Genomic DNA, 27,675 nt, shown 5'->3' with positions numbered 1-27,675 from the left:
GTTAAAAATAATATCCGGGCCATTACTAAATTATTACAAAAATATAAATTTTTTTTGAATCACTTTTAGAAGTTCCACACACACTGGTATTTTTAAAACACCAACCAGTGCATAGTGCTTAAGACCATTTAAGATGAAATATATTCAAACCTAAAACTTTAGAATACTCAAAAGGCAGGATAATGGCTGCTTTTTCATTGCAAATACATTTTTTCTTCATAAGTGCAAAATACGAAAGTATTCAGCTAAATTTTGTATATCTTTATTCAAAAAGTGAAATTAGAATATAATCTCCTTATTTTTTATATTAAGGCTATTTCCCATAAAAATTGGTATTTTTATCTGTAGGATCTTAATTGTCCATTCATTTGTTTTTTCTTTTGGTTTCTTTAACAGAGAGTGCATACTTGTGTCTTTTTAGAGTTTTTAATTCTGCTAACTTATTCCAAGAGACTTTCTGACACTGATAGTAAATAAGGGGAGAGCCCTTATAGTAACTGTGCATCTTTTCATGTAGTCAGGATTTTTTTTTTTTTTTTTTGGATAACATTTTTTTACAATTTCCACTTGGTTCACAATATTATCCCATTATGAAAACTCAATGAAAAATTGTAATCTGTTTACACCAAGACACTTATGTCAGCACAGTGTGCTTGCTGATATGATTTTACATTAGATTATAATATAATTATTTTATTTGATTTACATATATACTAATACACATTTTATATATGTACACACATATATGAATATCTACTAAATGCCATTAATTTGCATGGGGTGGTAGCTGATAACATGTGATCTTTCTGACCATTGGCTATTCTTATGTGTGTCTAACGTACTTCTTAGAACAGATACTAGAACATCACACCTCTCATTATACAGTATTTTAAAGGTTATATTTTACTTTACTTATTTTTAAACATTTTTATTGAGTAATAGTCATTTTACAATGTTATGACAAATTCCAGTGTAGAGCACAATTTTTCAGTTATACATGAACGTACATGTATTCATTGTCACTTTTTTTTTTTGCTGTGAGTTACCACAAGATCTTGCATATATTTAAGATTCCACACATGAGTGATCTCATATGGTATTCCTCTTTCTCTTTCTGTTCTGCTCCACCTAGAATAACATTCTCCAGGAGCATCCATGTCTCTGCAAATGGCGTTATGTTGTCAGTTTTTGTGGCTGAATAGTATCCCATCATATAAATATCCCACATCTTTATCCAGTCATCTGTTGATGGACATTTTAGGCTGTTTCCATGTCTTAGCTGTTGTAAACAGTGTAGAGAAATCAGCTGAAAACCTTATGGGGGTTCCCTTGTAACTCACTCTGTTTTTCTCTTGCTTCCTTTAGGATCATTTCTTTATCCTTGACTCTGGCTATCTTGATTAGGATGTGCCTTGGTGAGGGTCTGTTTGGGTTCTTCCTGTTTGGGACCCTCTGAGCCTCCTGTGCTTGGATATGATTCCTTCTTTAGGTTTGGGAAGTTTTCAGTCATGAGTCCTTCCCATACCTTTTCAATCCCCTTTGTTCTTTTTCCCCTTCTGGAACTCCTATTATGCATAGATTGGCACACTTTATATTACCCCATAGGTCCCATATATTGTTTTCATTGTTTTTTATTTGTTTTTCTCTCAGCTGTTCTGATTGGGTGCTTCCTGTTGTCCTGTCTTCTAGATCACATATTTGTTCTTCTGTATTTTCTAGTCTGCTTTGCACAGCCTTTAGGTCAGCTCTCATCTCAGCCAATGAGTTTACTAATTCTACTTGGTTCTTCTCTATAGTTTCTATTTCATTTTTGACATATTTTATATCCCTAAACCCTATTTCTTTTAGTTCCTTCAGTACTTTGATCACTCTTTTCTTGAAATCTTGATCTAGTAGGCCATCAATGTCTATTTCCTTGATCATGCTTTCAGGGGATTTCTCTTGATCTTTTCATTGGGAGTGGTTTCTCTACTTCTTCACATTGCTCATATCTCTCTGGCACCGTGGCTTAAGGAGTATCAGTTACCTACTTAACCTGGAGATGGTGTGCCCTTAATGATTTGATCGAGAGGTCTTTGTGTCTTCGCCCTGCTTCGCGAACTCAGCTTGCTGTTTCATAGGCCTTCTGTTGGCGCCCTCATCTGTGCTGCTCTCAGTGGCTGTTGGCTAGCAGATTGTGCCCCCTCCTAACACTAGGTCAGGAGCTGAGCTCTTACCCAGTGGGCGGGAAGGTCACTCCCCCTCCTGATGCCACAGTCAGATGCTGTGCTCAGGGGGAGGCAGGTGGGCAGATTACACCCCATCCCAGCACAGTGTTCAGGTGCTGTGCCCTCTCCTGGTGCTGGTCACTCCGCTGCTCTGTGCAGCTGCCTGCTCTGCCTCGGGTAGGCGGTCTGTAGGTGGGCTCGGGGAAGACCGCGGAACAGCCCCGCCTACGCTCTGTGCCAAATCTGAGCTCCTTGTTTCTCTTGGCAGCACAAGTTCTCTGAGGTGTCAGGGTAGAAAGATCCTCCCTGCCTCAGGCTATAAACAAGTCTCAGTCCTGCCTAGGAGGTTGTGGAGCCCCCACGTGCAGATTCAGGCCTCAGCCCTGTCCCCGCCGGGGCACTATGCACAGGAGGAGATGGTAGCTGTGGCTGAGCCCTGCCTCTCTTCTTGCGAGATGTGCCAGTAATGGCACAGGTCTGAGGAGACAAAGGCTAAAGCACCCCTCCCCCCAGGGCACATTCCTGTTTACAGTTTTGTTTACCTTCTGAGTTAAAATTTACCTGACAATGAGATGTATAAATTAGGCTTTTGAGGTTCATCCTTGTATCAGTAGTTGATTCTTTTTTATTGTTGAATAGTATTCCATTATTTGAATATACTATCATTTGTTTTACCCATCCTCCTACTAATAAATATTTAGGCTTTGGATATCTTTTTTTGCAAGCAAACATTTTTTTTAAAAAATGCAAATATAATATACATGCTTAAATGTGAACACATCTTAAGTATGCAGTTCAGTGATTTTTCACAAAGTAAATACATCTATGTAACCTTCATCCAGTCAAGAAACAGAACATTGCTGTTCCACTTTGGGTTTCTTCCCAGATACTACGGCACCCCTTTGATGGACCCACCATCCTAAATTCTGCCACCATGGATTGGCTTTTGTGCTTTTGAAATTTTTGGTCCCATACTTTCCACTCAAAATTATGTAAGATTCATCCACTAGTGTTTTCTGTAAACTAGTATATTTATTTTTATTGCTTTAAATTATACAACTTGTATGCATGTGCCACCACTTATGGTCATGTATTGTTGAAAAGTGTTTGGGTCATTTTCTATTTGGGGGTATAACAAATAGTGATTATGAGAATTTTCTGGATGTCCTTTGGTGCTCAGATGTAGAAGTTTCTGAAGGGTACACACATGGCCTACCCTTGGTAATAGGGTGTGGGTGTGTGTGTGTGTACACATATACACACACACATATACATATATAACTTTCATTCAAAAAGCCTATTTCCAAAGTATTTGTAAGAATTTATATTCCCACTGGCCATGTGTAAGAGTCCTCATTGCTTGTTGCCCTCACCAATGCTTCGTATCACTTAACAACTAACTATACTAGTGGATGTCTAATGGTGTTCCAATTGTGGGTTTAGTACGTATTTCCATTATTACTAAAGAGGTCAGCCCCTTTTCATAGCTTATGTGGATTTTTTTTTGTGTGTGAGAAGCACCTGTTCAATTTTTTTGCACATTTTAATATTAAGGTTCTGCCTTTTTCTCCACTGGTTTTTGTTCTTTATATGCCCTAGATACAAGTCTTTTGTTGGATATAGGTATAGCAAATATATTTTCCCACCGTGTGGCTTAGCTTTTCACTTTCTTAATGGTATCTCTTGATAAAAATAATTCTTAATTTTACTGAAGTCCAACTTAAAACTCTTCTTTTATGTTTAGTGCTGTGTCCTGTTTAAGAACTCTTTGCCACTTCAAAGTCATTAAAATATCTCCTACACTATTTTCTAGATGCTTTATTTTGGTGGGGGATTAGGTTATTTATTTTAATGGAGGTACTGGGAGTTGAACCCAAGACCTTATGCATGCTAAGCACACATTCCACCTGAGCTTTACCCTCCCCCAGATGCTTTGCTTTATGTTTCAAATTTATTAGATTTATAATCTATCTAAAATTACTGTTCATGTATGGTACAGGGTTTAATTCAATACTGTTCCATTGGTCTATATGTCTAACTTTAGGTAGTTATCACATAGACTTAATATTGTTTTATAATAAGTCCTTTAACATTGTTCTTTAATATCATCTTGGCTATTGGCTCTTCACGCTTCTCTATGTATTTAGAATCAGTTTGTCAAGTTCTACAAAAAAACAGTAACAACAATTAACTTTTGGGGATTTTGATGTGCATATATAAATCTTTGAAACAGTTGAAGGGGAACTGACATCTTTAAAATGTTGAGCCCTCCAATCCATAAATTTGGATTATCTCCCCTATACTTATTTTTATCACTGCTGTAACAAATTATCACAAATTTTGCAGCTTAAAGCAACACAAACTTATTGTTTTATGGTTCTGTAGGTCGTCAGGAACAGGTATCACTTGGCTAAAAATCAAGATGTCAGCAGCACTATGCCCTTCTGTAGGTCAAAGAAAGAATGAATTTCCTTGTCTTTTTCAGCTTCTAGAGTTCACCCACACTTCTTTACCCATGGCCCTTCCTCTATCTTCAAAGCTAACAGCTTTACAGCTTTATAATCCCTCTTCCAAAGTCATATCTTTCTGACCACAGCTGGGAAAGATTTTCAATTTTTAAGGACTCCTGTTGTTAGACTAGGCCCATGTAGATAATCCAGGCTAATCTCCCTGTCTCAGAGTCCTTAACCTGATACATCTGCAAAATCCCCTTTGCCATGTAAAATAACATATTCACAGATTTCAGGATTAGAGCATGGATATAGGTAGGGGTCAGTGTGGTGCACTATTCTGTTTATCAAACTGTTTAACATTTGACACTTTATGACTAACGTACAAGATAGAAGACCCTGATCATGTTTAGAATGCTTCCTCTGCAAAATATTGGGCACTGAGTTTATTTGAAAGGACTGAAAATAATATTACCACAGGAATGGTTTCCTAATTCTACTGACATTTACTTACTTTATACTTAAATACCCAAAATGGTCAGCCAGGAGTGGGATCTTGGCAAATAAAATAAAAGTATAATTCAAGCTTTTATCACTGAATTTACTAGCTAATTCTATTTTAGAAACAGACAGAAAATAAAACAATTTAGAGTAAGTCTGCTTACTTATATATTAAGTGAACATAAAGTTTTAAAAGCATGTCTGAATATGGGATAAAGTGAGCATCATAAAATGTAATGTTAATATTTAGTACCTGCAAATCAAACTCCCAATTTATAAACAAGTTCATACTGTATAGCACAGGGAACTATATCCAATACTGTTTTGTAGTAACTTATGGTGAAAAAGAGTATGAAAATGAATATATGTATGTTCATGTATGAATGAAGCATTGTGCTGTACACCAGAAATTGACACAACAGTGTAAACTGACTACATATATATATATATTTGAAAGGACTATATATACCAAGAAAAAAATTAGATTGATAACCAACAAAAAATCTGTCAGTAATATAATGCTAGAGACACTGAGACACAAAAGAAAATCTCAGGCATACATCTGTTTATAGAGTCATAGAAAAAATAGTGCCTATGCAAGTCCCTAATAAGCATGAGAAAATAGGAAAGGCAATATAAAAGTTCAAAATGCTTTGCTATGTAAGAGCTGCAAGATGACTCAGACACAAACTTAAGTGGTCAAAATGTTTATATAATTAATGATAACTTAAAGTAATTGAGGACATCATTTTAAATGAGATTAAAATAGCTGCACCATTTTCATATTACTAAGCAAGTCATTTCTGTTTACAATAGGTTTATATTATTTTTATATGTATTTATGTTTTATAAAGACATCAACTTAGATCCTGGCTGATAACTGACAGTAGAGCAACTGATTGACTTAAATGGGTATCATAGGCTTATCAGATTTCATATGCTTTAAATATACATTAGTTATTAGCTGTCAGGAAGAGTTCAATTTTCATTTATTCTAACATAGCTGTGTCACAGGCAGGTTACTCTGTATTTACAATGGAGGATCTTGATAGATATAAAGATATCAAGTCTTATTGATCTTCATAGGGGTGCTTTTATAAGAAAAGGAGAATAAAATAAGAAAAATCTAAAATACTACTTTTTTTATAGTGTTCTAACAGTTTTATCTTTATTTTTATTTTTTTACTGAGTTATAGTCCGTTTACATTGTTGTGTCAATTTCCGGTGTACAGCACAATTTTTCAGTCCTTTATGAATATACGTATATTTGTTTTCATATTTTTTCACCATGAGCTACTACAAAATCTTGAATATATTTCCCTGTGCTATGCAGTATAAACTTGTTTCTATTCTATATATACTGTCAGTATTTACAAATCTTGAACTTCCAGTCTGTCCCTACTCACACCCTGTAAAATACTATTAAATCAACATATATTTATGAAGAACTATGAAAAATGGGAAACTATAAGTTGTTTCTTTAAATTGGAGCAAAGAGAACTACTTTAACTGGGAAAATAGTTAAAATCTGGCAAGTTTTATGATTTCATGTTCACCCCTGACAGCTTTTCTTTCCTCCTTTCTCCTTCAATCTTTTTTGGGCCTTCTAAAGAATTAAATTAAAAAAAAGAAAAAAAAAGAAAGAAAGAAAGAAAAAAAAGAAAATTAAGAAACAGCTTTGCATCTAAAATAACCTCCTAACTGGAAAGATTGTATACTTTGTGAAAAATTTACAGCTGCCAATTTATGATCTATGTCTCTGTCCACACTGTGTTACTTGTTAGGAAGGGTCTTAAAAAAAAAAAAAAAGTAAAGAAAAATAGCAAATTATAATGGCTTTTACATTTTAAATTCTTTTCTATGTGTTTATAATCTGCTCTATCATGAGTTATTAAGATAAACATTATCAGCTTTACTCTACTTTCCTATCATGCACATTGTGACTCTGAGAAGCACTCACGCTCTAACTTACCATCTGCAGGTGGTGTACAGGTTAATGCAGTTCTTTTGACAATATATGGTTTTGTAGTCTAGTTGTCTAACTACTACATAATGGAAAAGATGTAGAACTACTGGTACCACTGCCCTCGGTCTCTGTCATTTACCTTAAACATACCTGGAAAAGTAGATTCAAAAACTCATTGGCAAGAACATTTTTCACACTCCAGATCTGATATTCTTCTAGAGTTAAGATGGCCATTCTGAAAGAGAAACAATATTTAAGAACATCTTAAATCTTCATTTTCTTATATTATTTGAATAAACTGTTTTATTAAACTTGCAATGGTCATTTGCCTGAAAGAAAACTAATGATTTAGTGTAGATGCTATGTGTTCATCTAAAAGTAGGCCAGCAAAAATAAGTTCAAAAATAACCAAACTCTGAAGTAATGAGTCATAACGTGGGCAATTTATCACCAAAAATCTTCCTCCAGTAAGACCTGGGAAATAACTCACAGTATCTTCTGGTTCAAGGTGAAGTTTACTAACAGAACCCACAAAAGGTTCTGGGTAGAGAAAAAGGATTATTTACTAACTTTGAAAGCATTTTTCCAAACTCTCTGGATTATGCCCTTTGACCCTAACAATTTTCTAAGATCTTCTTTAAAACATCTGGCATTATTAGACTTCTTAAGAGATTTAAAAGAACTAAATATATATAATAAATGAGTATCTATATTAACATTCCCTCAAAATAAAATTTAACATTACTTTCACAAGTTGAGTAAAGCAGTATTTTTTTTTTCGTGTCAAAGTGTACCAAAAATTACATTTATATACAGTAGACAGTATTTCTTGGGAGGCAAAAATATAACCAAATGCCTCTTACTTCATCTTTTGAACAATCACCTTAACAGTCCTAGATGAATAATAATGTTCTTAGCTTTTATTACTTAATTATATTTTTATTATTTAATGATTTATTATTTAATGATACTTAATATTATTTATTAATGATATTCATGTATTCATTCAATATATAATACCATTTATTATAAGAAAAGATTTTAAAGCACTGTGATGGTACTTATTGGCTTTCATGATGCAACTTCCATTAAAGTATATTAATACCAATGTAATGGTACAAAATAATGGGTAATATTGTCACAGTCTAGTCACCAGTGAATATGGGTAATAGGTTTGGTTGAAAGGTCCAAATTCTATTCTAAATTTTTACCATTTCATTATTATGGTTACACGGAGATGGAGCAGCTAAATGATCTTTTTTTTTAATGTTCAAAAGTACAGTCATAAGAAGAAACTCGGTCTTACACAAAAATAGACAGCAATGATAACCTCCATACTTATCAAACACCCAGAAAAAAGGCGATGGAAATTGTATCTCTACATAAGGTATTTCCTAAAAGAAACTTTCCTATGTTTCTGTTTTCATATATACCAAATAGAAATGGCTACCTTAGTTTTGGGCAGAAAAGTAAATGAAGATGGTTATCTGAATTGCCAAAGATCAAGCCCTGAAAAATTCATTTCTATTATTTATTTCTATTGAGTGTCAGTTAATAAGACTATGATGATTTCTTCTGGATTTGTGATTAAAAAAAATGTTACTTATTTTTCTAAGCCTGTATAAGAGCACTATGGTCTACATCCTACCATCTGCTACTTGGTACATGTCAACATTTGAATAGAAAGGGTCAAATTAGCTCATATGTGTCTCACATATATGGATTATCTTCAGTTTCACAGGGATACACAGACATTAAGGCAAACCTATTATAATATCTTTAATAAATGTTGTGAAACTAAAAAAATTCAAGGCTTTATTCTTTGTAAAGTACATGCTCGTTTCTGCTATTATACAATTATTCTGGCTGCTATTAAAGAACTTAGGACAGACCCTCACCAATATTATTGAAAAAAAAATTTTTTTTAAACAATATACACCACCCAGATTGAGATAAAAAATAATTTCCATCATCCCAGATATCCTATGGTCCTTCCCAGTTAAATCACCCATCTCCAAAATCACTATTGTAACACTTATTAACATTAGTTCTGTCTCTGTTCTAGAACTTCATATAAATTGAATTGTACAATGTGTTCTTTTATTCTGTGGCTTCTTTTGCTCAATATAAGTTTTGTCTTACCATAATGTATTAAAATGGGAGAAGTAAAGATTATAAACTACAGATGGCAAGAGCTGTCTCTACTTAATTTTTATAAAATGCCTAGCTTATAAAATATAATTTTTTTATGTAAATAACACTTAATGGAGTTGTTTAAAGGTGGAATGGGCTTTCCTTAGGGACAACTTGGAGGTATTGTAACGACAGGTCCAAATAAGCATTTAGCAGGGATGATGTAGAAGAGATTCAAGTATGTATACGTAAGGTATGTATAGCAATTCAGAATATAATGTATTTTTAGAAAAGAATAAATTAGTCTCTGCTAGACTCAACTTTGTGGTATCATGCGCATTCTATGTGTCTTCTACAATGTTGGATACATCCACGTGTAATTCCTTTAAAACCAGAAACCCAAATCAGTAGTTAGGAAGGAGAAGGTATCATTTTTATTAGCCAGTAGCTGAAGTATAAAGTATTTTCGGTCAAGGTTTTTCTTTTTTTTTTTTTTTTTAATTACAGAAATAGATTGCTTGTTTACCTTAAAAATTTATGACAATTTTCCAGTGGTTTCAATTTTTTTTACATAATACATTCAGTTTATTAAATTTTCTAAGGCAAATTCTCTTCCCAATTTTGCATCTTTGGCTATGAATATTTTGAGTAGCATAATATAGAACCTAGAAGTAGTAAGAAATCTTTTTCTCAACCTCTTTTAAAAAATTCTTCACTCTATGTTCCTGTTGGAAGTTTACATGCAAGAAGATGTATGCAATCAGACTTTACCAGGATATCATCGGTGCAGTTGTCCTTCCAGACCTCTAAATGTGCAACCACGTGTCTCTCAGTTCAACCCTAGAAAGAACTCCGTCACCGTCAACATCAAATACCTTGAAGCAAACTAAAGAAAAGAAACTCTTATGGAGAGAAATTACTTTCATATTCTGAAGTATAATACATTTTATTACAAGCTGCCCTAGTAAAATTACTTAGTTCCTCAAACAACTACATTCTGGACTAAGTTCTTATTTGGAGGACACTGTGTCCTTAAAGTCCTTTGAACTTGTAGGAATTCCTGTACACTTCACAAGTCTCTCTCCTTATATCATTAGCCCGCTTAGAGAACTTTATCCTTCACCTAAATCTGAAGTTAAATTTCTTGCAAACTGAAAAAGGGCCAAGTTACTATACAATATCTCACAGATTTTGAGAAGGTAATTCAACCTTTTAAATTAATTTCTAATATTTAAAACTGATCACTTCAGAGTTGATTCTTACAATGCTGAAAATATTCCATCTACATTAAGAATCAACAAAAAGCTGGTACAGTAACCCCCCTGTATCCATTGGTTCTGCATTCACAGGTATAAACAATAGATCAAAAAAATATGTATATATATATATAAAATATATATATATAACTTTCCCAGAAAGTTCTCAAAAGCAAAACTTGAATTTGCGATGCACTGACAACTATTTACATATCATTTACATTGTATTTACAAATAATTACATTATATTAGGTATTACAAGTAACCTAGAGATGATTTAAAGTATACAGGATGATGTTCATAAGTTATATGCAAATACTATGCCATTTTACATAAGGACTTGAGCATCCATGGATTTGGTATCTGAGGGGGTCTCAGAACCAATCCTCAGCAGATAATGAGAGATGACTGTATAAAGATTTTGCCTCTCCAATATAATTAATGTGCACCCAATATTTTTGCCTAAGAACAATTTCAAATCTTCAATGAAGTTTATATACAACAAGCTAAAAATCCGAAATATCAGCACTTTGCTAATTAACATCAATATCAGCAAAGTTGCTAGTTAGTCTAGTTGGTTAACTTCCACTAGTCCACTGGCAAAAAATAAATTAAAAAAATTTAAGACAATAATTAACCTCAATTGAGAAACAAAGACTTCAGCCTCTTTAATACCAGAACTTTAATGTGAACAAATAATCTATCACAAAGCCAGGTTAGAGTAATGGTATACTATCAGGGAAGATAAAAGAAATCTAAATTTTTAAGATTAAATAATTATCTACTTCACACACCCGTGTGTGTAATAATTATGTATTAATTATGCTATTAAATTAACTGAGTACATCACAGTACAACATTACTAAAGAATATTGAACTAATAAGTATCATACCCAAAATACGCAGTATTTGTGAAGCTGTATTTTAGAAATATGCAGAGATAATGACCCTAGTGAATATATAAGAATTAGGTTCCAATTAAATGTAAACTGCTGCATTTTCCTAACCAAATATGGTTAAGATTTATTAATGTAATATGCTTATAAATTACGCTATAATATTTTAGCTAGGTTTAAAAGATAAATTTAGTATTTAATAAAATTGTTTTATCATAAATTTAATTTTGGTAATAAAATATCAATATACACAGTGCTAGAAAATAAGTTGGAATTCAAGTTAAGCAAGACAAATTTTCTATATAGACTACCAGAAAATATTTTCTATATGCTTAACATTTTCAAACACATCATGAATGATGTAGTTCATTTACCATGAATTGTACATTCATCTGGAAAATCAACCATTATTAATAACAAAGATCTTAAATTACTCCACAGTAAAAAAGAACAGATGATTGAACCTTTACACTGACCTCAGTAAAACCTCAGCAAGAGACTGCTATTTGCCAAAGGGATGAAAATTCAAGCTTTAATCAGATGATTTTTTACATGAATGGATGCTAATTTTTTTCTCTGTATAGCTTCCAAATTTTGTGATGTTTAACACACTTACATTTCTGTCTTTCAGCCAGAGGTCCTCTGCAACAAGCTGATAACCCACAGGATATCTCCTTAAAATCTATGTGGCTGTCATGATTTTCACCAAAAGCGTTAAATAAACCTGTAAAATAGGAACACAGAATAAATCACAGCCAACAAACTTCCTGTTAATGACATGCTTATGAAAGGAGGCATGACTCGCATAAACTGACTTAGTTTTTAAAAGTTATCAGTAGTTTCCACTGTCTTAGGAAGTTTTTATTTCCCCCCTGGCATAATTATAACCAAAATTTAACTTCCTAGAAGAAAATACTATCATTTAGTGTTTGGTTTTGTCTGCCTACCTGTCTCTATCTTATATTAATTCCAAAAGTCTAAAGTGATTGTAGAATGTAAAAAATAAAAGTATATTTTAAAAATGTAACTGGAAAAAAGTCAGAGACCACAATTATCCTAATTTGGAAAGACTAAGAAGAAAAAGGAAAAAAGAAGAAGAAAAGTTGAACTCTATCAAAGATATACTGTGTTGTTATTAACAAGCTTCATACAGCTCCTTCATGAAGCAAAGAAAACTAACACACTATATTATAAGAGAAAGAAATTCTGTACTGCAGTCTTCATTGTACCACTTAATCTGTATACATAAATATATTAAATTTCAGAAATAAAGGGCAATTTATAATCTAATCCTGTGGATTTTAAACTTTTCATAAAAAATAAATGGAATCATTTTGTTTTCAAATGAAATGATTTCTCAATCTCTAATTCTAAAAAGGTAAAAATATAACTGCACTGCTGAAGTGGAAGCCCTGTCTGTTCTAGCTCCACTAACAAGTATTTCTAAAACACACAAGAAACCTGAAGAATACAGACTATTTCAAGAATCTAATTCTGTGCCCTCAAAGAGCAGAAAATTGAAGCTAAGAAGTAGTTAAATGACTTGCTGAAAGTAAGAAGTTTTTTTTAAAAAGGTCTGAATCAGAAGCAGAACCCAAGCTTTCAGATTTCAAATACAGTTTTTGTGATTATCAGCCACAACTACTCCTTGTAAACCTCATTTAATATATATATATATATATAGTAGTGAAAAGTTTAGAGCTAAGTGGGGACCTTAGAGATGGTCTAGTCCAGTGGTTTCTTAATTTTTTAAGGGTGGGGGAAGGATACAGCAGTGGAACCTTCTTCTATATAAAAGAAATACAATAGACATTACTCAGCTGAGGAAGAGGTGGGGTCATGTGTGGAAGCTAGAGCTTTGCCTATTCAGTGTCCACCACCCTGACCTTGCACCAGATGCTGAGGCACCGCACTGGAGCACAGTTTCATAATGATTTTCTTGGTCAAACCGATTTTGTATATGAGAATATTCAGGTGCAGAAAGGTAAACCGACTTACACAAGGCTCCAAAGGTGGAACAAGGCTCACGTTTTTAGCAAAGAACATTTGTAGAAAATAGGATTCCCACCTTCACTCAGAGATGGACAAATTGGTGGTGAAGCCAATGGGCCAAATGTCTCTAAATCAAGTCATCCAGTTCAGGATTGAGCCCTCAGCAACCAATAGCATTTCTCCAGATGAATGATGTCTGATTCTTCCACTAACAAATCAAACAAGATTATAAAATCTCACTCTTCTCTTCTGGACAATTAATTAGTTCATCCTGATAATGTAAGTTCTAAAGATACATTTTAATTTCCCAGTTAAACTGTTAAAAAACTACCTAAAACAAAAACTCTGAAAGACAAATATATTGTATATAAAGTGGCATGAAAATTAAATTCAAATTAACATAAAAGAGGCTTTAAAATGGGAAAAAAACTTGCAATTTCCCATTAAGCAGGCTGTTTAATTCCAACATGTAAAATAATAAACTAAGATATTTATTTTTTGCTTCCCACACTTTTATCTGTATTCACTTTGGTGATTTTAATCTCTATCTTGGATTTGAAAATTCCTGATCATAGTCTCTCCTGGCTACACAGGTAACACACTAATAGCAGGATCTATGTTTGAGTTATCCTGTCACTATGGTAACCATTTACACTTTTAATACTTATTAAATAAATTTACAAAGGGGATAGACCTAAGCTTCTCCTTCTTGGCCCTAAAATTCTTACTACCCCTCCTATAAAGGCAGGAGCCTCCTCTGTAGGACAGAGTGTAAATGTATCTCCTGAGAAGGATTCCCCAACAAGGGCTGTCTTTACAGCGTGCTTTTAGATAAGATGTTTTTATGGGACATTTCAATAAAAGGATCAAGGACCTAAGCTTCCCAGTATGGTGGGAGTTGTGATGGGCATGGGAGGATGCTCACTTGGGAGGATGAGATGTTAAAGACACTAACAGTGAAAAGGACAGGGCAAGATGAAGGGCGATTGGGAAACAGGACCACAGAGATGTGACATCTACTTCCCACTGTCATCTAAGTGATACCTACTTGAAAGAAATATTTTTACAGTTAAATTCTATAATGGGGGGTTATTTAAATGAAGCACACATATACTCAATGAGTAGATCACATAATTTTTAGAGATTCAGAGTGCATTAGCATTTTCAGAGTACTTTTTACATCAATAACTAGTATTTATAAATTCCTGTGCGCTAAATAATTATGTGGAATTATTTCCATTTTGCTTTTAGACTTACTACAGCTTAAAATATTCAATGCACTGATACAGAGTAATTTTTCTAATGAATAAAAATGATAATATACAACTTGTTAAAGATTCTTTAATTTCTCCATCACCAGATTTATGAACACTTAGGCCTATGGGTCAGGCCCCGTTTCTTGCCAGCTTTTTCACCAACACCTTACATTTAGGTTATATTGCATTACCCAGAGGTCGGGAAAGGTTCTTTCACACATCCATGTCTTTATTAGGTCCTGTGTCTTCTGAGGAGAAACCTTCTCCCCACTTTCACATCCTTCCATTTTACAGCCTAACCACTAATCCTTCTGTGAACACCTTCTAGTGCTTTCCAACCTCACCAGCTACCCCAGGGTTTTAACTTCTCTCTTCCACAACTGTCCTCCACTGTATATAGTATCCAATATTCAAGTGAAGTATGAGTCCTCATTTACAGGTCTGTGGCCTCTCTAGATTATAAAGTATTTGGATTCAGAAACCTTGTGCTTTATCACTGTAGCTGCTAGAATTCATTTCATAGGACCTGATGCATAGTAACCACACAATAAATACTTGCTGAATGAATGAATGAATGAATGAATGAATAGCCAAGGCAATCTTCACAGCCAAGGCTTCCCCATCCCAGCTCAGTATTCTTTCTGTTATATCAAAGAGACTCTGCCCCATGAAACAATAGACCCTGCACATTTTAACAAATGTATACAATTATTAGGAACTATTATTAGAACAGAGACTAGCACTACTGTTCTCATAGTTATGTCACATAAGTAGTGTATTAAAGCTCATTCTGATTTGTTATTTATACAAATCAGCTATGTCTGTCACCAGTTTAAATATTAGTAATTTAGAAAACAAAAGTTATTGATTTATCCACTCATCAAAAAACATTATGACAGATCTACTTACATACCTCTTTTGTCAGTTTATATACCAACTGGAAAAGAAGGGGTGTACAGTCAACTCTGAGAGTATAATTGCCTGCAAAATAAAATAGAGAGTATTTTAATACCTCCAAATGGACTTCAAACCTGTATTTAATTCTAACTTTATTTTCTAATTATAAACAAGATATAACATATTTCAAATTGAAGGCATCATTCCTGGAGAATTAAAAATAGGGTGGACCCTACAGATTATCATATTCAGTGAAGTATGTCAGATAGAGAAAGGCAAATATCAAATTATATCACTTATATGTGGAATGTAAACAAACAAAAAAATGATACAAATGAACTTATTTACAAACCAGAAATACATTCACGACATAGAAAAGAAACTATGGTTACCCAAGGGGAAAGGGGGAAGGGAAGAGAGATGTTAGGAGTTCAGGACTAACAGATATACACTATTATATATGAAACAGATAAACAAAAAGGACCTACTGTATAGCACAGGGAATTATATTCAGTATCTTATAATAACCTATAATGGAAAAGAATCTAAAAACAATGTATATGTGTATGTATATGTATATGTATATGTATATAACTGTGTAACTTCACTGTACACCTGAAACTAATATTACAAATCAAATGTACTTCAGTAAAAACAAATAAATAAAATTTTAGAATAGATAGATAGGTAGGTAGATAAATAGACAGACAGACAGCCTGGCTAAAACTAAAACACAAGGTGGAAATAACTCTTCAGGAGCCAGAGAGGCTGCAGCACACACTCAGGATAGGAGACTGCAGAGGCAGACTCTGCTGCTAAGGCTGCAGCTCCTGCAGTAACAGTAAGGGCCATTGCTCATTATGGCAGCAGTACCTAGGGGTCTTTGGCAAAGGAAGTGGTAAGGCCATAATGTTCACGTTTTTATTCATTCATTCAATTCAATATCAAGACGTTAGACTAGAGTGTGTCAGTAACTAACATGTGTCCTGTGACACTTACCTAGAAATAACCATAACACGATGAAAGCCTACAGATGCACATGCCACATGTCAGGGTCAAAAGAAAGTCTGTAGTGGGTGCTTATTTCAGAGTTGTTCCAATACATACAGGAACTATTTCTGTATGAAATACTTTAGCCCAACTTTTAAAAATAGCTCCACAGGAAGAATGTCAAAAGTACTAAAGTTTTAAGTAGTAATCCAAGATAGGCCAATGGTAAATATACTAAAGAAATTAGGATCAATAGCTTAGTTATGAATCATATTGATTCATTTGAATCATAATAATGTTCTCTCTGGTAAAATGGAGAAATGGAGGTATTATTGAGTCATCTCATAGAAAGAGGATAATCCTAGTTTATGAGTTGGAGTTGACAGACTTAAATACTGGTATACTATTTAATGACAATCTGAAATAAAATTTACCTTCTGTGTATGAGTCTGCATTGATATATGCAACCTCTCTCTCCTGGAGTGTTTTCACATTCTCCTGTAGTTGAAGCAAAGCAGTCACTTAACTCACGGCATTTACAATTGTGGAAATACAAGCAAAACAAATTAATTCAGTAAAAGAGTGGTTTGCAGATACCATTATAAATCAAATGCCTATGCCTTTGACCATAATTTTAAGAAAATGCTATTAACTGCTTGATAATATTAATGCAATTAAAACAAGAAAGAAAAATATTAGTGATGCTGTAGCCACTTTTCATAGCAACAGCACGGAGACCCAGAGGAAAGCTGCCCCTGATCCCCTGCACCATAATATGAAGGGGGAAGGCTCAGAGATGCTCAGCCTCACCCTGGATCTACTGGAAGAGAACTGCTCAAAGTAAGGCCTGGAAATCTGTACTTTTAAAAGGTGTCCCTGGCAATCCTTACAGACATTAAAGTATGAGATCCCTTGACGTTGGGGATCCAAGTAACTTTACCATATTAAAAGTGAGGAAGTTGGAAATTTTATTTATCAAGAATTTTCTGAAAGAGAAGATATTGATGAAAAAGAAAAAGAAAGGAGGGGAGGATAGAGAAAAAACTAGAGGGAGAGAAGAGTGGCTATTAGGACAAAGACAAGACATTTCTCTCTCACACATACATGCACACACGCACACACATTCTAGAAAAATACAGCAGAAGAAGACTAATGCCATCACACACATGGGAATATGCAGAGAGAACTCTTTTCTTCTCTCTGTTTCTCTCTCTCTCTCTCTCTAGCTTGCTACCTTATAAGAGCAGTTACAGTAAAAACATTTAAAGCTGTGAGTGGTCATCCCACAAATGAGAATTCTCACCTCTGCACTTGGCCACACGGGATAGATGACAGCTGATTCTGCTGCAGAGTTTCCATTATGACAGAGCTACAGTAGAAATAAAAAAGATTCCTTAAATATATGTAAAGGTAAATGTGCTGCTGAATATGATCAAGAAGCTAGTAGAAAATGGGAAACAATATTCAAATTGTCTTTTAACTCACATGAATTTAAATTAATGTAAGGCATATTATCTTGTATCTTGGGTTTATTTTATCTGTATTCTAAGCTGCATAAATTATAAAAAGACACATGTATTTCTATATACATGTATTCACAAGAAATTACATATTTCTAAAAGTAAATGACCTTAATGAATAAGATCTGATTCATGTAAATAAGTGTATTATGAAATGCATGTTCATAACACCAACATAATAATAAGACTTTGCAATATACATGGAATCAAATGTGATACAAGTAACTGTGATTTTATTCCCATACTTATTTGATTCATATTATTATTTTAAAGTATGCAGAAATGAGTCAGATGGAAAGCATTTTAAAAACCAGACACAATGATAAGAAACATATGACATTCTTCAAATCAATTCTATAAAATTTGGACTCATAAATGATGAACAAAACAGAAGATAGTCACAGGAAAGTGCTTTTTGGTGCACCTGCCTTTAAAAAAAACACACAAGCCTACCATGAACATGTAAGAACTTAGAGTTACCGGACAGAGAGCTTAAGGGAAGAAGATGAAAGAAGGGGGCCTATGAAAGACACTTTAAAATAAAGCATTAAGAGCCAGTGACAAATGAAAATTAATCATAATTGAATTAAAAATAAATCCTTGAAATTTTAGAGTAATTCAATTTACAAAATCATTGTATTATACTTCCCAATCAGGCACTTTTGTAAATGGTAAAATATACCTATGGTTACAATTTAGTACGGAATCCATAAAGGAGAGACTATAATCAGAGTACAGTCATCTTAAAAGAGCATGTTGTTTTCCTAGATAGAAGAAATCCAAGAAAACTGTAAAAACTTGAAAATTAATGCCAAGGATCTATATCAGATTTTCAATAAGCTAATTCACTTGTCAGAAGCAGCTTCCTAGGTTTGACTATTTTCTGAGCTTACAGATTTTACTTACTTATCACAAAACAAATACAAATAGAAACTAAAATATTTTAAAAATAATGAAAAACTTGGTTTGTACTTAGTAATTAAGAGGTTGTTCTGTTTTACCAAACTGATGTAAAAGCAAAAGCAAACTCTATTTCTTAAATTTTCTTGAGTATTTATCCAAATTAAAACAATATCAGGTAATGGAACACATCTGTGATTACCCTGAGATACATGTTGACCAAGAAGATACGTTTTCTGTCTTAGTTACCTCAGCCCATTTGTGGAACCCAGAAGTCCAATTTTTTCTGCATCCCAGCTGGCAAAAATGGTAGTTCTTCTCGGTCTCCAGCCTGTAATCATTGTTAACATACATGGTTAGGTACATCTGCCTAAAAACAAAGGAAAATTCACTCAAGTCACTTTCTGTCATCACTTGCCAAGGAAACATTATTTACCTCTACTAATCAGTTTTCCAAAATTCTGGACAACTTCTTATAAATCAGCAGTTCCACTGGTTAGGTCAGTACCTCCAAATACCCAGAAGTCCTGATGATCTCCCAGAATAACACACCTGTTTGGAAAGGAAGGCATTCAAAAGAATGACAACTTAGAATGTATTATAAAGAGCAGTAATTCATGTTTTTAAATTAAACTTCCTCCTGCTTGAGTTTCCTCCATAGAAAACCATCAAGGTAGTGTCTCCTTTTAGAATTTACCTTTTTTCCCCACATTTAATTATATCACATCAACCAGGAAAAAAATATTAAGAGTTGATTAAAATTTATCTTCTCTTACTCCTGTAATCTTTGTAAAAACAAAATGTTTTAAGACATTTTAAAAAATCCACCAACTCACCAAGTTTCACAGATCCTCAGGTAGTTCTGATTACATCGTAAATGCTTGTGATTTTCTTGATGTTATGAACATGCATTTTAACCTTCCTAGAATTTCACAAAGGGAACAAATTACTTCACATAGAGCATTATGTCTAACAGGTTCCTTCCAATGTTTTATTCTAAGTCTCAGAAGTACAAAAAACTGTTTAATAGGATGATAAATTCCCATATGCCCACCATCTAAATTCAATCGTTAATACTGTTGAACTATTTGCAAGCGAGTTGCGCAAATCATGACAGTTCTCTCCTATGTGTTTAAGAATGCACCTTACGGTGAGATTAAAAAAAAAAAAATCAGTATTTTATATTTTTCCTCCCTCATAACTCTATTGTTGGTACTTATTTAAACTTCAAAATCATTATTCAACGTGAAAAAGAATCTTGTTCTTAGCAATTTAAAAAAAAAAAAATTGGGTATTTGTCCATTTAGAGCTCAAATCAATTAAAGGATATAAGCCCCAGGTGCTTTTTTTGATATTTTGACCAGGGAAAATTTGTTTCTGACTTTTCTCTTAAACTGTTACTGAAGCTACATACTGTTTTCCTTGTGTCTGTATGTGTCTGTTTATAAATCACATTTTTCATTGTGTACCTCTAGAGGGTATTAATACATGAGATAATAAAGTCTATGTTAAAGGAACTCAGTTCTAATTGAGTTAAACACTTTTTAAAAAATTCTTATAAAATAAAACTGAACTTCTAATATCTTAAGAGTTTTGAAATTTTAAAACAAGCTTCTTACAGAACTTATAAAATACTTGCAGAATCCAAATTCACATTGCTAAGGCAAATCATTAACCAACAAGGCTCATTTAACCATTTTAGTTTAATAAAAACAGCTATCTCCTCTCTGATTCATCAGTGTGAAGTTTCCCTTTCCCTCTACATTTCAAGCCAGTCAAACTAAAGTTCTGATCATGCCATGCTGTTCCCCAACCCTGCACAAGCTGTCCTCTGCAGCTGGCGTTTACTGCCTGTCTTGATTCTGTGGAAATCTTAGTTTGTGTAAAATTAAGCTCAATGAGCACACGGTCCGTGGTCATGCCTCCTTAACACCAGTGCTGTCCGGGGTTAGTAACAGTAACGACTATGCTGGTAAGCGCACGGGGCCATGTAGCAGTTAAGCGTTCACCACTGTGACCATCTAACCCACCCCCACAGAAGTGACCAGTGAACTTCGCTCCTTCCCCTCTTCTCTCCTACTCCTTCCCTTAAGTTAACCTAGGGTTTTGCATGCATAGCGTTTTGACAGTTATCTGAAACACTGTTTTAAACCCTCAGTTGAAAAGGGAAGACAAAATGTTACACCTGGCCCGGAGAAGGAGAGGGGTGGGGAGTGGCCCAGAGGAAGCCGAACGGGACGCGCGGCCTCGGATCACAACACAGCCCCGTTCCTTCCCGAGTTTCGCAGCCGGGAAAGCAGAGGCCTGGGGCCCGGACCGCCTCGGGGCCTTCGGGGGAGGCCGAGGGAGGGACGGATACCCGCGCAGGGCTGGGGAGGGACCCGCAGGGACTCACCGTCTGTGCAGCGGCTCCTGACCCACGGTGGACGGGCGGCGGTGGCGGTTGAGGCTGCGGTGCCGGCTGAGGGGGCTGAGGCGGCGGCGGCGGTTGAGGCTGCGGTGCCGGCTGAGGGGGCTGAGGCGGCGGTGGCGGTTGAGGCTGCGGTGCCTGCTGAGGCGACGGCGGCTGCGGTGCCGGCTGAGGGGGCTGAGGCGGCGGCGGTACCGGCTGAGGCGGCGGCGGCTGCGGTGCCGGCTGAGGGGGCTGAGGCGGCGGCGGCGGTGGTGGTTGAGGCTGCGGTGCCGGCTGAGGCGGCGGCGGCGGCGGCTGCGGTGCCGGCTGAGGGGGCTGAGGCGGCGGCGGTACAGGCTGAGGGGGCTGAGGCGGCGGCGGTACAGGCTGAGGGGGCTGAGGCGGCGGCGGCGGTGGTGGTTGAGGCTGCGGTGCCGGCTGAGGCGGCGGCGGCGGCGGCTGCGGTGCCGGCTTAGGGGGCTGAGGCGGCGGCGGCGGCGGTGGCGGTACCGGCTGAGGGGGCTGAGGGGGCTGAAGCGGCGGCGGCTGCGGTGCCGGCTGAGGCGACGGCGGCTGCGGTGCCGGCTGAGGGGGCTGAGGCGGCGGCGGCGGCGGTGGTTGAGGCTGCGGTGCCGGCTGAGGCGGCGGCGGCGGCGGCGGCTGCGGTGCCGGCTGAGGGGGCTGAGGCGGCGGCGGCGGCGACGGTTGAGGCTGCGGTGCCGTCTGAGGCGGCGGCGGCTGCGGTGCCAGCTGAGGGGGCTGAGGCGGCGGCGGTACCGGCTGAGGCGGCGGTGGCTGCGGTACCGGCTGAGGGGGCTGAAGCGGCGGCGGCTGCGGTGCCGGCTGAGGGGGCTGAGGCGGCGGCGGTACCGGCTGAGGGGGCTGAAGCGGCGGCGGCGGCGGTGCCGGCTGAGGGGGCTGAGGCGGCGGCCGCTGGAAGGACTTGAGGGACTCGAAGGCCTTCGCCAGCTTTTCCAGGGTCGCCATGGCGGCCTCCCGCCCCGCGGGGACAGCCCACGGAGTCGCCAGGACGACTGGCGGCTCCGGTCAGCAGCGGTGGCAGTTAACGGGGCTCGAGGCCGCCAGCAGGTGCGGACCCCAAGCGCGCGGCCATCTTGGAGCCGTCCCGACAGCCCCCGCGGCCCTGCGTCCTGCCACGCTCCGCCGGTGGGGCGGGGCCGGGCCGCGGGATTGACAGCCGGAGGCAGCGGCCTCTGCCAATGGCTGCCGCGCCCGCCCCTTGGGCCCAAAGAGCCGCCACGGCTGCTGGAGTCACTTCTTCCCGGCGAGGGTCGAGGGGTACTGCAGGGAGATCGGGAGGGCGGTTCCGGGGCCGGGTTGCGTGGCACGGCGAGGAGGGTGGGGAGGGCGGGGTGACTTGTGATTGAGGGTCTCTCTCGGCGAGGGGCGTCCCCGGACGACGCCTAGCGGGTGGCGGGGAGGCGGGGCAGTGGGCTGGGAGCCCGAGACCCCCGCGGGGCGCTTGCCCACCCCGCGGCGCGGGCGGAGGGCCGGCTGGCCGGACAGCCTGCTGTAATATGCTGACTGTTATATATTTGGCCTTACCCTTGTTAGTTGCCTCAAATCACTCCTTGTTCACCTTCATGATCATTACCATAGATACACTTCTTACAATCCTCGTACTTACTATGTTCCCTCATGCTACAGGGCCATACACATGCTATTCTCACTCTCAGGAATAATCTTTTACACATCAATGCCCTACTCCCCTCAAGAGATTTGCCTATCTAATTCCAATCACTCTCAGTGCTCAGCTAATTTGTGAATTCATAAAGCCCATTACATTAACATAATTTCTTAACACCATGTCATTCTCCTTTATCACATTATTAAAGTATGCTTTATAATAACATAAAAACTCTTCCATGCATGAAGGTAGATATTAAACAATTAAGTTCACAGTATAAAGTTGTAAGTACATATACTGTATATTATGAAAAATGTTAAGGAATAACATACTATCGTTAAATTCATTCACAATTTTTCATAGAAATATGGAAATATTTATTCCAAGTTGGATCATCACTATATGTGTGTGTGTATATATGTATATATTTTTCATCCTTCATTCACATTATAAGTTCTGATAAAATATTGCCAACAATTAACTTTTATACCCCAAATTACCAATAAAGGAATAGGAAAGAAGGGAGAAAAGAAGAAAGGAAAGAAGGAAATTGAGGGGTTTTAGAACTCTTGAGATTGAGACATATTAGATAAAGACTCAGATCTGTACATTTATGTATGATAATTATTTTCCTAAAATTATATAAAAACATAAAGAAAACTGAAAGCTAAATATAAAATTATTTACAACCCAAATTTGAGGTTAATTTATATCTTCAATTGATATGCATTTTTTAAATTTAATATTACACTGTTCCATTGCTATAATATAATCAAATTCATAAACAGAAAACTATATATGATATATACATCCTCTCACCATTGATAACATCTCTGAAAGCATTTTTGAAGTAGAATACTTTATATTTAAAGTTTTTATCATTAGAAAGTCTTTGAATATTTTAACACTATTAGATTTAATTTGCTTCATCGTATTATTTTTTCCATTACATGAGAAATAATATCTTATATGGTTTTGATTCATTCTTTAAGTAATTTGTTAATATTGTATAATAAGTGAATTCATGGAATTAAGGAAAGAATTTATTTTAGGGCCTGATATGTAACAGTTTGACTACAAATCCTTCCTTCCTTCCTTCCCTCCTTTTTCTCTTTCACTCCCTCTCATCTTCCTCTCTCCCTCTCTTCCCTACTTTCTTCTTATTCCTTCCTGATTTTAATAATCAGATTTACTAGCTAGCAGGACCATTTTACTACCTCTGTAGATCTAGTCTCCCACAATTATAGCCATCTTATTCTACATTATATTAGTGTGATAAGCACACATATATATTACTTTTATCAAATATGTAACTTATAGTTTTGATTTTAAGTTAGTTAGCTATTTAATTCAGATTGTCCATCATTTCTTAGAAGTCATGGAGTATTCTTTCCAACACTTAAATGAGATATGTAACCAATGGAATTTTTTCAACAGAATAGTGAAACTGAATTTTAGCAGTGACATGCAATAGTTTTGTGGATATTTATTGATAGAATTTTGTAAGATCTCTTCTGTAATGTATACAGTATGTACATTTTTTCCACCTGTCAAAGAACTCCAGGCTTTGAAAAGAGAGGTTCTAATGGATCATGTGTTAAACTGCATTGGTTGATTGATCCTTATAAAAGCATGTTTAGTCATTGCTGTTTTTGGTAGTGGTTTTACCAAAAAAAAAAAACTGACAAATTTAATTGTGATATTTAACAAATAATTCATAGATTATGTGTTATCACATAAAATAGAATGAATAATTGAATGCAAAAAATTCAACATGACTACTTCTACTCTATTGAAGTGTTCATATTGACAACTACCGTCTCCTTACACAATAGTTGCATTTAGTTAAATGTCTTGAAAAACATAATTTGGAAAACTCAAGGTCCTCGGGTGCCAGAACCTTTAATGTGCAATTCATTTTCACAATTTATGATTCTAAGAGAGTTGCTCCAAGTCAAGAAGAGGGAATCTGTTAATCAAAATTGGCAGAGAGGTACAGAGACGATTGCTTCCAGGTAGTTTTCTTTTTTCAAAGACACACAGGCATTGTGTGAACAAGACACTTCTGTTGTTTCTGTTTTAGAGTTAAGATTTTATTGCTGAATTCTGATCAAAATAATTTATACATTTTAAATTTGCACTGAATGAAGGGAAAATCTGCACAATATGGATCAGTTAGATTGAACTTTGTATTCTCTTTTGACAAGTGTGTGTCCCTATACTTTTGCATATAGATCAAAAACAATACTTCAAGGCATTCTCACCAACAGCAAGCAGATCTCCAATTTAGAGTGTCTTGTCTTGCTTTTAATTTGCATTTAGAGTGTACCTTATTCTACTTGGGAAGTTGTAGTCTCACTTCTGTAAGTGGAATAGTGAAGCTGTTTATATGTGAACTTGTTACATGTTGGTATTATTGTGTCTGTTGGGGGCTGGGAAATAAGTAAGCTTAATAAATTGATTCAATTTTGAGTGTGTTTGAATTTAATGAAACTTAAATTGTACTGATTGATTCTCAACACTTTAATTACAGGTTAATTTCAGATCACTGAATTGTTTTATTTACATCAGGGCATCACACATAGGATAGAATGATATGTTGTAATATTCTGGATGCAGTTATTTTGGTTTTCACACTAATTAAAAGTTTTACCTCCATCTCCACCAAGGACAAAGGGACAAGAATACAGTTGTTTAGAAAATGATACATTTGTAGGCCATCTGCTCTTTGCATAGAACTGCATGAGCATTTGCTTATAAAAAGGAATTACGCTCCTCTTTTTAGTGTGCAGATTAAAGACAAGCCAGGAGAGAAAATATTAATGGAGACAATGAGAGGGCAAAAGCAATATGATTTGTTAATTACTACAGGAATGTAAAATGCAGGTGGAAAGGTACATCAGTGAAGGTTAACCTAAATCTTGAATTGTGAAACAAGCTATAACCGTGTAATTAAGCTGAACTATTTACAATTGTTCAAATGCTTTGAATTTTTTAATCTCAAATCCTTTGCTCAGAATGTTCTTCCCTGTGTCCTATTAGCTTGTTATTTATTTTGAAGATTTTTCAGAATTGCTCCATATTATCCTTCTGTAACTCCTCTGAATTACCCTCAGTAGAATTAAATGTTTCCTCCATTGTGCTCCATTAGTAGCTAGTACATACCTTTATCATATAACTATTCAGATACTTGTATATCTCTTCAGCTTGACCTTAATCGCCTAGAAGTCAAAGCTTTGTTCTATTTTTTCTGTATCTCCATTTCCTAGTGCATGCTCCCAGATTTTATTCCTCTTCTCAAACCTTACTATTGAATCTATACTGGAAGTATCTTCTCTAGACACTCTTTGGGGAACCTGTTTTTATGACTTATAATTGCAGCCCAAGATATCTCTCATTATACCTCTAACTTCAATCTGATCACCTCCTCTGAAGTTTGACCTATACTCAGCTTTCCACCTGACATCTCTGCTTTAGTGCCAGAAAGGGTGTCTCTAACACATTTTGCAAACTCATCTCACTCCTTCCATAAACTATGTCCCCTATTTTGCTGCTTAAGCTCAGATTTTAGGGGCCATCCTTGATATTTCTGTATTCCTTAGTCCTCACATACAAAAAATCACCAATTCCTGATAATTATATTTCCAAAAAACACCTTCTTGATCTTCAGCATCAGGGCCACCACCCAGCATCTTCTAATATCTTTCTCTCCTTTTATTCACTGAATTTCAGTTGCACTGGACTCTGGTGTACTGAAGACTGTGACTTTTACCCATCTCAGTACTTAAATGTAATGATATTCTATCAGAAAAACATGAATTTGAATTCTTGGGCATGGCTATTTCCTTCTCTTCACTCAGCTCTCAGGTTGATTTACTTCTTTAAGGACAATATTGGGCTGCATATTCTATACAAGAATCTGCTACCCAGATTGTTTTCTTACAAAGCACTTGTCTCTTAGTACGTAAAATGTCATTATTTTGTATTCATGTCTGCCTTTATTATATAATATTCATTTCCCCATTCTAATTTAAAAACCACGAAGATAGTAATCATCTCACCATTATGTACCAAACATGTAGAACAAATCCAAGCACATAAGAACACCATAAATATTTGTTAAAAAGATGAATGCATAGATTGAGAAAGAGAAACACCATAATCAGAAGGATAGAGGATGCTATAATGCAAGTTTTGTGGAGGCAGGCATATTTTGTTTTAATCATTATATCCCTTTGTCTAAGGACATTCTGATGTGTTATATGTATTCAATATTTGTTGAATAAATGTAAGAATTTAGAAAGCAATGCTTAAAGCAGTTTTGAATGACAACATCAATGTCAGGATATAGATTCAAGAAAAATAAAATTAAATTCTTCCACATGCATGACACACTTCAGTTTTTACAAAATTTCTGCTAACTATTTTCACTGCCTTATCAATCAGTAAATAAAAGGGGTAACAGCAGTTTTTTGGGTCACTGTATAAGATAATGTAATCAAGGTAATGAAGAAGCAGAAATAACTTAAAATCAAGGAACACAGTAATAAACTGACTAATTATCAAAATGACTTTCATGGAGAAGAAAAAATAACAAAAAGCACTCATTATAAATTTTGATCTGTAAGTAACAAAGGGAAAAACAAGAATTTCAAAAAAAAATTAAATATA

The 27,675-nt window shown here is 36.1% G+C and overlaps 1 protein-coding gene across 1 annotated transcript; it reads right to left on the bottom strand.

The window, feature by feature from the left end:
• Positions 1–246: 246 nt before the first annotated feature.
• LOC141576734 (uncharacterized) lies at positions 247–26,470 on the bottom strand. Its single transcript, XM_074360146.1, has 12 exons — positions 26,415–26,470; positions 21,360–22,733; positions 19,801–19,886; positions 19,401–19,516; positions 19,214–19,295; positions 17,848–17,913; positions 16,979–17,042; positions 15,571–15,638; positions 13,478–13,609; positions 12,026–12,133; positions 10,029–10,143; positions 247–7,359 (listed from the first exon to the last, which is right to left on the bottom strand). Exons 1-3 carry the CDS (start codon positions 26,468–26,470, stop codon positions 19,817–19,819), a joined length of 1,500 nt encoding a protein of 499 aa, XP_074216247.1. The 3' UTR covers positions 247–7,359; positions 10,029–10,143; positions 12,026–12,133; positions 13,478–13,609; positions 15,571–15,638; positions 16,979–17,042; positions 17,848–17,913; positions 19,214–19,295; positions 19,401–19,516; positions 19,801–19,816.
• Positions 26,471–27,675: the final 1,205 nt, after the last annotated feature.

This window comes from Camelus bactrianus, unplaced genomic scaffold (genome assembly GCF_048773025.1).
Source record: "Camelus bactrianus isolate YW-2024 breed Bactrian camel unplaced genomic scaffold, ASM4877302v1 HiC_scaffold_27, whole genome shotgun sequence".
In the NCBI taxonomy this organism is placed as follows: domain Eukaryota; kingdom Metazoa; phylum Chordata; class Mammalia; order Artiodactyla; family Camelidae; genus Camelus; species Camelus bactrianus.
This window is presented reverse-complemented; position numbering and strand designations above follow the sequence as displayed.

What these genes read in the sequence shown, in the direction of transcription:
- LOC141576734 (XM_074360146.1), bottom strand. Translation starts at nt 26,470, where the DNA reads ATGTCAGGTGGAAAGCTGAGTATAGGTCAAACTTCAGAGGAGGTGATC. An exon ending in GAGGAGGTGATCAGATTGAA is followed by an intron (nt 22,734 to 26,414) that starts GTTAGAGGTATA and finishes CTCAATCACAAG; the next exon opens with TCACCCCGCCCTCCCCACCC. An exon ending in CAGGAGCCGCTGCACAGACG is followed by an intron (nt 19,887 to 21,359) that starts GTGAGTCCCTGC and finishes GTGAAATTCTAG; the next exon opens with GAAGGTTAAAATGCATGTTC.